The sequence below is a fragment of the Eucyclogobius newberryi genome, unplaced genomic scaffold (genome assembly GCF_026437365.1).
Source record: "Eucyclogobius newberryi isolate DKJ021-1_F unplaced genomic scaffold, fEucNew1.0.hap1 SCAF_1, whole genome shotgun sequence".
NCBI classification, from domain to species: domain Eukaryota; kingdom Metazoa; phylum Chordata; class Actinopteri; order Gobiiformes; family Gobiidae; genus Eucyclogobius; species Eucyclogobius newberryi.
The window spans coordinates 49,634,115-49,644,453 of NW_027315723.1; the positions used below are offsets into that span (position 1 = coordinate 49,634,115).

Consider the following 10,339-nt stretch of genomic DNA (forward strand, 5'->3'; position numbering starts at 1 on the left):
GTACTGCAGTTCTCCCTGTGAAGTACTGCAGTTCTCCTTGTGAAGTACTGCAGTTCTCCCTGTGAAGTACTGCAGTTCTCCTTGTGAAGTACTGCAGTTCTCCCTGTGAAGTACTGCAGTGCTCCCTGTGAAGTACTGCAGTGCTCCCTGTGAAGTACTGCAGTTCTCCCTGTGAAGTACTGCAGTGCTCCCTGTGAAGTACTGCAGTTCTCCCTGTGAAGTACTGCAGTTCTCCTTGTGAAGTACTGCAGTTCTCCCTGTGAAGTACTGCAGTTCTCCCTGTGAAGTACTGCAGTTCTCCCTGTGAAGTACTGCAGTTCTGCAGTTCTCCCTGTGAAGTACTGCAGTTCTCCCTGTGAAGTACTGCAGTTCTCCCTGTGAAGTACTGCAGTTCTCCCTGTGAAGTACTGCAGTGCTCCCTGTGAAGTACTGCAGTTCTCCCTGTGAAGTACTGCAGTTCTCCCTGTGAAGTACTGCAGTTCTGCAGTTCTCCCTGTGAAGTACTGCAGTGCTCCCTGTGAAGTACTGCAGTTCTCCCTGTGAAGTACTGCAGTGCTCCATGTGAAGTACTGCAGTTCTCCCTGTGAAGTACTGCAGTGCTCCCTGTGAAGTACTGCAGTTCTCCCTGTGAAGTACTGCAGTTCTCCCTGTGAAGTACTGCAGTTCTCCCTGTGAAGTACTGCAGTGCTCTCTGTGAAGTACTGCAGTTCTCCCTGTGAAGTACTGCAGTTCTCCCTGTGAAGTACTGCAGTTCTCCCTGTGAAGAACTGCAGTTCTCCCTGTGAAGTACTGCAGTTCTCCCTGTGAAGTACTGCAGTTCTCCCTGTGAAGAACTGCAGTTCTCCCTGTGAAGTACTGCAGTTCTCCCTGTGAAGTACTGCAGTTCTCCCTGTGAAGTACTGCAGTTCTCCCTGTGAAGTACTGCAGTAATCCCTGTGAAGTACTGCAGTTCTCCCTGTGAAGTACTGCAGTTCTGCAGTTCTCCCTGTGAAGTACTGCAGTTCTCCCTGTGAAGTACTGCAGTTCTCCCTGTGAAGTACTGCAGTTCTGCAGTTCTCCCTGTGAAGTACTGCAGTTCTCCCTGTGAAGTACTGCAGTTCTCCCTGTGAAGTACTGCAGTTCTCCCTGTCAAGTACTGCAGTGCTCCCTGTGAAGTACTGCAGTTCTCCCTGTGAAGTACTGCAGTTCTGCAGTTCTCCCTGTGAAGTACTGCAGTTCTCCCTGTGAAGTACTGCAGTTCTCCCTGTGAAGTACTACAGTTCTCCCTTTGAAGTACTGCAGTTCTCCCTGTGAAGTACTCCAGTTCTCCCTGTGAAGTACTGCAGTTCTGCAGTTCTCCCTGTGAAGTACTGCAGTTCTGCAGTTCTCCCTGTGAAGTACTGAAGTTCTGCAGTTCTACCTGTGAAGTACTGCAGTTCTGCAGTTCTCCCTGTGAAGTACTGCAGTTCTCCCTGTGAAGTACTGCAGTGCTCCCTGTGAAGTACTGCAGTTCTCCCTGTCAAGTACTGCAGTGCTCCCTGTGAAGTACTGCAGTGCTCCCTGTGAAGTACTGCAGTTCTCCCTGTGAAGTACTGCAGTGCTCCCTGTGAAGTACTGCAGTTCTCCCTGTGAAGTACTGCAGTTCTGCAGTTCTCCCTGTGAAGTACTGCAGTTCTCCCTGTGAAGTACTGCAGTTCTCCCTGTGAAGTACTGCAGTTCTGCAGTTCTCCCTGTGAAGTACTGCAGTTCTGCAGTTCTCCCTGTGAAGTACTGCAGTTCTGCAGTTCTCCCTGTGAAGTACTGCAGTTCTCCCTGTGAAGTACTGCAGTTCTCCCTGTGAAGTACTGCAGTTCTCCCTGTGAAGTACTGCAGTTCTGCAGTTCTCCCTTCCCTGTGAAGTACTGCAGTTCTCCCTGTGAAGTACTGCAGTGCTCCCTGTGAAGTACTGCAGTGCTCCCTGTGAAGTACTGCAGTTCTCCCTGTGAAGTACTGCAGTGCTCCCTGTGAAGTACTGCAGTTCTCCCTGTGAAGTACTGCAGTTCTCCTTGTGAAGTACTGCAGTTCTCCCTGTGAAGTACTGCAGTGCTCCCTGTGAAGTACTGCAGTGCTCCCTGTGAAGTACTGCAGTTCTCCCTGTGAAGTACTGCAGTTCTCCTTGTGAAGTACTGCAGTTCTCCCTGTGAAGTACTGCAGTGCTCCCTGTGAAGTACTGCAGTTCTCCCTGTGAAGTACTACAGTGCTCCCTGTGAAGTACTGCAGTTCTCCCTGTGAAGTACTGCAGTGCTCCCTGTGAAGTACTGCAGTTCTCCCTGTGAAGTACTGCAGTTCTCCCTGTGAAGTACTGCAGTTCTCCCTGTGAAGTACTGCAGTTCTCCCTGTGAAGTACTGCAGTTCTCCCTGTGAAGTACTGCAGTTCTAATCCTTTGACATGTCTTGGGGAAGGTGGGGATCAAGAAGGTGTTTGCGGAAGTGCTGCCCTCGCACAAAGTGGCCAAAGTGCAGGAGCTCCAGGAGAAGGGGCTGCGTGTGGCCATGGTGGGGGACGGGGTGAACGATTCCCCGGCGCTGGCCCGAGCGGATGTGGGCGTCGCCATAGGAACAGGGACGGACGTGGCCATCGAGGCGGCCGACATCGTGCTCATCAGGGTGAGTGCGGCGCGTTCAGTTTAGCGCTGAAACTTGGATTCTACCAGAGATTCAATGGATTCCATTTTATTTTCAGAACGACTTGATGGATGTTGTGGCCAGCATCGAGCTCTCGAAGAAGACCGTGCAGAGGATCAGAATCAACTTTGTCTTTGCTCTCATCTACAACCTTGTGGGCGTGCCAATCGCAGCAGGTGATCAAAGCTCGCAGCATTCCATCATTAAAGGTGCACTGTGAAACACTCTATGTATCACAATACTTTGACAATGCTGATACTGGTATTGATACTACTGTCTGCCAATGTCAATAGTGGGACAATATTGCTGATTTGTGCCGGGACACTAGAGGGAGCAATGCACCTCTCTAAGCTGTCCGAGCTGGTCACTTTATAAGAAGTGACCAGTGATTGATTTCTTGAGTTTTCTGCAGAACGTGTCCATAGTGTCTTCTTTGATGACTCATCCAAACAGACGAATAATAGAATAATAATGAAATAAAATACTAGTTTTCATTTTGTGGGAGACTTAGAAAGTCAAAGAAAAACATGCATTAGTCTTTGTTGTCAGTGTGGGGACGAACTGTATCTTTATGTATCGTGCACAGCTCCACACCAAACTATGAAACTTATATTTATTCAATTACAGACATTTCGATTCCAAAAAACCTTGAAAAACTTGTGTTCTGACTGTGAGCAGGGTCACCGCTCCACAGATCTGCTTGTCTCCATGGAGAGAAGTTAAATTCCATACTGTGGAACATTTCAGTCAAAGCAACAGCATCTCCACGGAGACAAGCAGGTGGCAGACCCTCCACTGGAAAAGTTACACGGTGCACTTTTAATATGAAAACATCTTGGTGTAAAGTGTGAAATAAATGTGTGGTTGGTGTAAGCGCTCGTGGTGAAAGTGTAAAGTGTGTTGTGTGTTGCGTGCACAGGAGTGTTCATGCCGCTGGGCCTGGTGCTGCAGCCGTGGATGGGCTCTGCTGCCATGGCGCTGTCCTCTGTGTCTGTGGTGGGCTCCTCTCTGCTGCTCCGACTGTGAGTGTGCACCAACGGGACTCACGCTACACACGAGCTACACACGAGCTACACACGAGCTACACACGCTACGCACGAGCTACACATGAGCTACACATGAGCTACACACGCTACACACGAGCTACACGCAAGCTACACACGCAAGCTACACACGAGCTACACACGAGCTACACACGCTACACACGAGCTACACACGCGAGCTACACACGCTACACACGAGCTACACACGCAAGCTACACACGCAAGCTACACACGAGCTACACATACTACACACAAGCTACACACAAGCTACACACAAGCTACACACTAGCTACACATGCTACACACGAGCTACACATGCTACACACAAGCTACACATGCTACACACAAGCTACACATGCTACACACAAGCTACACACGAGCTACACACGAGCTACACGCTTCTAAACAACTAAACAAACAAACAAACAAACATTGTTAAATATTTCTGAATCATAATGGCTCTATGAAACTATGAATAACTGTCACATGTGTGGGACCTTTAGCGAGGCCTCATCGATATTAAAGGTGCTCTTCAGTGGCGGGACGTGCACTGTCTACTTTGCTCCCTGGGGATGTTATTGCATTGCCTGGAATGTTCCACAGTGTGGCATTAAACTGATCGATCTTGTATATATTACATTACAGGTGTTTTGATTGCTCAAAAGACATTTTTACTGCATACTTAGTGGAGATATATAAGGTTAAAGCCGGAACATTCTTGAAAAAGCTCTAGCACCATTAACGCTGAGCTCACGTAGAAGAGCGTGTGTCATGGTGCTCTCTGGGTCTCAGGTATAAGAAGACGTCGTTGGAGGAGTACGAGGCGCGAGCGGAGGGCCACATGAGGAGCCTGCACTCGTCCCAGATCAGTGCTCACGTGGGACTGGAGGGCCACAGACCCCCCTCAGCCCGGGACCCGCCCAGCACCCCAGGGAGAGACGTGGTGTAGAAAAGGGATTCAAGAACATACTCTGATTTGACTTCAATACTGTAATTATGGGTCATCGTATTTTGCACTTGTGTAAATTATATTCTGGTCAATTTCAGTTCCACATTTTATACCTTGCCTGTATTCTAGCTTTGATCTGGCCACAACAAACAGTAAGATGTAAATAAAAGCAAAGACTTAATGCATCATACTTTTCTTTAGTATTCTTAACCACACAGTTACTTCTGTCGCCACAGTATCCCACGGACAACAACTATATGAACGACCATTTCACCCATTAGTTATTCTGTGAAAAGTGCTCGTGTCACATTTTAAAATGGACAAATCTTTGGACAGTTTTCTTTGGGTTTTGTGTGCCATGATTTTCTCGTCTTTTTTATGTCGACTGATTCTGGTTTTGGTCTTGTTTTGTTAAACTCTTTAGCATTAAACATTTGAAAATAAAAGAATAAATATATTTTTTAAAAAGTGCCATGTTTATGGGACTCCATTTCCTGAACATTTTCAATCAACTGATGGTGGAGAGACTCATTCATATGTATTTTATCTGTGCCCAATATAGACAATATAAATAACATGACATCGTTCACAAAGCACCTCCTGCGTCCACCTGAGAGCAGCTTCTACACGTTTTACTCTTTAACAAAATGTATTGTTCAAAACAAACCTGGAACTAATTTTGTGCCTTTGTAACTACTGCTGTTTTTTCACTTAATGGCCGTGTCTTCAGTGCATCTCTGTTAAACATATTGACACTGGGCCGCTCATTTCTCATCTCAAAATACCCTTCAGAAGAGTGCAGATGCTTTTTCTGCTTGCTCCAGCTTGCTATAGCTTTTTAATCAGTTTTTGTCCTCCAACATTCTTTAATTATGACTTTTTTGAGTAAAGATTTTAAGAAATTTTTTGCAGTTATATCAACATATCTGACGAGCCAGCGACATGTCCGTGAGAAGAAGGAAACAGACGCTGTTGGAAATATCAACAAGAAATTCATGAGCTACAAGCACGGATATTTGCTTTAGAATCTGAAAAAGGACTCAAAATACTATTCCAGTGGTAAGAGATTCACATTTTTCACAATGAAAAACTGCTACTTTAAACCTAAACCGGAGTAACTCTGTGTCGTTCCCAAACTGACTAAAGACCAGGTTGTATTTGGAACAAACCTAAACGATACAAAGATAATGTAAAGTCTCCTAAAATACAGCTTACAAACAGATTTTTACCACTATCAAAGACTAAAGTAAATGAACAAAGGAAAAGTGTAATACATGACATGGCCAAAAGGGGGCAGACAGAGAGGATCTGTGTCGAACGTCAAGGTCACTGAGACTGTTTTGATAGAAGTCACGTGATGCACGAAAAAATGCCACCACATAATTTTCTCAGCATCACTGTTTCTGAGATAACGTCACTTCTTCCTAATGTTTTGGCCAAACTTGGAGAAGTTAAACAGCTGATTGTGCTCGTGGTGCAGTGGACATATGATGGGAACAGACTGAAGTTTTGAAAAGACTTCTTGAAGTTATTCAACGTTCTGATGAAATGGAAATCAAACATTCATAAGTGGACCTCTCCCAAACATCGACAGGAGGATAAACAAGTTTAAACAGCTGAACACATGGCTGTCCAAAGAGTGTGCACCGAGAGGACTGCACTACAATGAGAACTTCTATCTATTCTGGAAACGAGAGGGGCCCCCACCTCTGCAGAGGTGGAGTGAGGGTGCAGAGGTGGAGTGAGGGTGCAGATGTGGAGTGAGGGTGCAGAGGTGGAGTGAGGGTACAGAGGTGGAGTGAGGGTGCTGACAGAGGTGGAGTGAGGGTGCAGATGCGGAGTGAGGGTGCAGAGGTGGAGTGAGGGTGCAGAGGTGGAGTGAGGGTGCAGAGGTGGAGTGAGGGTGCAGAGGTGGAGTGAGGGTGCTGACAGAGGTGGAGTGAGGGTGCAGATGCGGAGTGAGGGTGCAGAGGTGGAGTGAGGCTGCAGAGGTAGAGTGAGGGTGCAGATGTGGAATGAGGGTGCTGACAGAGCAAATGTTTCAGCATCAAAAGCACCACAACCACAGCCTCCACCAAAGGTTTCAGCTCCAGCTGCTCCACCATCACCTCCACCGCCTCCAGCGAAGGATTCATCAGCAACAGCACCACAACAGTCTTCACTGCCGCCGGCGCAGGAGTCAGTTCAGTTCTTTCCCGCACGGTCCTCATCAAAGGCCTTGAACCAATCAGTGACAGGCCCGACAGCATCCCTGGCATCGCCCCTGTCATCGCCCCTGTCATCACCCCTGGCATCGCCCCTGTCATCGCCCCTGTCATCACCCCTGCCCTCTGCCTTGTCTTTTGGGGTGTTTTCATCATTTGAGTATGTCTCCTTTAAAATGGAGCTAAAACAGTCTCCATCCATTCTTTCATTGTTTTATACAAGCCTCTCCAGCACTGCCAAGGTTTTATTGATGATTTTACTGAGATGCTTTCAGTCGTATCAGTTGTATGCACAGTCTCACTTTCTCTTTATTTTTCTCTCCTTTGTCCCGTATAGCGTAAAACACATACTTTGAAGATGTACAACTACAGTCGGTGGCGATAAATGCACATTTTTCAGTTGACTGCCAACTTTCATCAAAAGTAACACAACAACAACGACTTTGATGGTTTGGTCATTACAGGTGATTTCAACGTTCATGTTGATGATATTTGTGAGAGAAACGCTAAAGAGCTTGACGCTGTCCTTGAAACCTTCAGTCTTACTCAGCATGTGAGAGGCCCCACCCACAGCAGAGAGGCCCCACCCACAGCAGAGAGGCCTCACCCACAGCCGAGTGGCTCCACCCACAGCAGAGGGCACACTCTAGATCTCATAATTACAAAGGGGGTAAATATTTCAAATGTCAATGTGGTCGATGCTGCTCTGTCTGATCATTTCTGTGTCTTCTTTGACTTGTCTGCTTTTCCAAACCACCGGCTGGTCCTGCAGCTGTTCAGAGGCTGGTCTTGCAGCTGTTCAGGAGACCCATAAATGATGGCACAGGTGCACTGTTTATGGAAATTATAAACCTTTAAAGGTCCCATAACATGCAAAATCGACTTTTCAGAGCTTTTAACCTTCTTACATTGCTATTTGTGCTTCATACATTTACCCAGAGTGTTTTTTTGATTGATTCCCGCAGTTTTTAGCGAGAGTACAGACTATATCCTTTCCTTCGATCTGCAAACTGACGGGGGGTGGTTGCAAGACCGCATCATAACCCCAGGCACGCGTCACCATCCCCCTCCCGCCTCCCGCCTGCCGCCTCCCGCCCCCTTCCCCCTGGCTCCGCGCTGAGGGGGGAAGGGGGTACCCGCGGCTATTTAAGTTCTTTTGTTTGTTTGCTGCCGCGGGCACAGCTCGTTATTTCGTGACTCTGGGTCCAGAACATAAGGCTCAGGTCTACGCACCGCCATTATAAATAGAATGTTGATTCTCTACGTCACGGATGGGTGGGGCACACACGCTCTCTCTGAGACTACGTCACGGGTGGGCGGGGCACACACGCTCTCTCTGAGACTACGTCACGGGTGGGCGGGGCACACACGCTCTCTCTGAGACTACGTCACGGGTGGGCGGGGGACACACGCTCTCTCTGAGACTACGTCACGGGTTGGGCGGGGGAGCCAGATCGCTCTTCACAAGGGTGGGGGCGAATATCAAACCAAGCCGTCTGCATTTCCGAGTTGGTGAGGGGGTCCAAGGTCTGGGTGATATTTCTAAACTATTATGTTAAGGGTGTTGCACAACCCTTATTATTATCAATTATACACTTAGGATAGACTACGAAACGTGAAAAAAGCATGTTATGGCACCTTTAAAATGTCTCATGTTCTAATGTAAATGATTTGTTGAACTCTGTTACATTTAGTGTTTTGAATGTTCTGGACACCATCGCCCCTATGAAGGCTAAAATGGTTAAAAATAAGCAGAAGTTGCGATGGAGAAATGATGATTCGGTCAGGGCACAGAAAAGGGAGTGCCGCAGGGCCGAACGGAAATGGAGCAAGTCAAAGCTCCAGGTTCAAAAAGAGATTCACAAAGAGAAGCTGAACATGTACAACCTAATTTTATGTAGAACTATGGAAAGATATTTCTCTGAAATAATTGGAAGCTGCAGTAACAACTCGCGTGTCCTGTTGCCACAGTAACAGATTAACAAACCCTCCAGCTCAGCTGCCGTTGGAACTCATTTCCACATCCAAGTGTAATGAGTTTGCATTATTCTTTAATGACAAAGTTCAGTGCATTAAAACTGCTATAAATCCCACAATGCAAAAAATGACCCTAAAACCACCAAGACACTTAGAGCTAACTCACTTTGCACCTGTAACTGACAAAACTGTCCATGAGATCATCACCAGTCTGAGTTCATCTACATGCTGCCTTGATGTGTTACCCACCAGATTTCTAAAGTATGTTCAGCTCCTTCTTATTTTGTGTTCAGGCTCAAGTTCAGTCCAGTTTGTGCTCAAGCTCGTGTTCAGTCCAGTTTGTGTTCAGGCTTGTGTTCAGTCCAGTTTGTGTTCAGGCTCGTGTTCAGTCCAGTTTGTGTTCAGGCTCGTGTTCAGCTCAGTTTGTGTTCAGTCTCGTGTTCAGTCCAGTCTGTGTTCAGGCTCGTGTTCAGTCCAGTTTGTGTTCAGGCTCGTGTTCAGTTCAGTTTGTGTTCAGGCTCGTGTTAAGTCCAGTTTGTGTTCAGGCTCGTGTTCGGCTCAGTTTGTGTTCAGGCTCATGTTTAGTTCAGTTTGTGTTCAGGCTCGTGTTCAGTCCAGTTTGTGTTCAGGCTCGTGTTCAGTTCAGTTTGTGTTCAGGCTCGTGTTCAGTCCAGTTTGTGTTCAGGCTCGTGTTCAGTCCAGTTTGTATTCAGGCTCGTGTTCAGTCCAGTTTGTGTTCAGGCTCGTGTTCAGTTCAGTTTGTGTTCAGGATCGTGATCAGCTCCTTCAGCTTGTGTTCAGGCTCGTGTTCAGTCCAGTTTGTGTTCAGGCTCGTGTTCAGTCCAGTTTGTGTTCAGGCTCGTGTTCAGTCCAGTTTGTGTTCAGGCTCATGTTCAGCTCCTTCAGCTTGTGTTCAGGCTCGTGTTCAGTCCAGTTTGTGTTCATGCTCGTGTTCAGTCCAGTTTGTGTTCAGGCTCGTGTTCAGTCCAGTTTGTGTTCAGGCTCGTGTTCAGTCCAGTTTGTGTTCAGGCTCATGTTCAGTCCAGTTTGTGTTCAGGCTCGTGTTCAGCTCCTTCTCAGTTTGTGTTCAGGCTCGTGTTCAGTCCAGTTTTTGTTCAGGCAAGTGTTCAGCTTAGTTTGTGTTCAGGCTTATGTTCAGTTCAGTTTGTGTTCAGGCTCATGTTCAGTTCAGTTTGTGTTCAGGCTCATGTTCAGTTCAGTTTGTGTTCAGGCTCGTGTTCAGTCCAGTTTGTGTTCAGGCTTGTGTTCAGTCCAGTTTGTGTTCAGGCTTGTGTTCAGTCCTCTTTGTGTTCAGGAACACTTTGTGTTCAGGCTCGTGTTCAGGACCACTTTGTGTTCAGGGTCATGTTCAGTCCAGTTTGTGTTCAGGCTCGTGTTCAGTCCAGTTTGTGTTCAGGCTCGTGTTCAGTCCAGTTTGTGTTCAGGCTCGTGTTCCGTCCACTTTGTGTTCAGGACCACTTTGTGTTCAGGCTCGTGTTCAGGACCACTTTGTGTTCAGGCTC

General features: G+C 47.1%; 1 protein-coding gene across 1 annotated transcript in view; it reads left to right on the forward strand.

Annotated features, from left to right (window-relative positions):
* atp7b (ATPase copper transporting beta) overlaps window positions 1–4,818 on the forward strand; it is a 28,959-nt gene extending 24,141 nt beyond the window's left edge. The window contains exons 19-22 of the mRNA XM_072448222.1: window positions 2,422–2,625; window positions 2,702–2,819; window positions 3,563–3,665; window positions 4,479–4,818. Of these exons, the coding sequence (XP_072304323.1) occupies window positions 2,422–2,625; window positions 2,702–2,819; window positions 3,563–3,665; window positions 4,479–4,635 (582 nt within the window). The 3' untranslated portion in view covers window positions 4,636–4,818. The remainder of the gene's footprint in view (window positions 1–2,421; window positions 2,626–2,701; window positions 2,820–3,562; window positions 3,666–4,478) is intronic.
* Window positions 4,819–10,339: the final 5,521 nt, after the last annotated feature.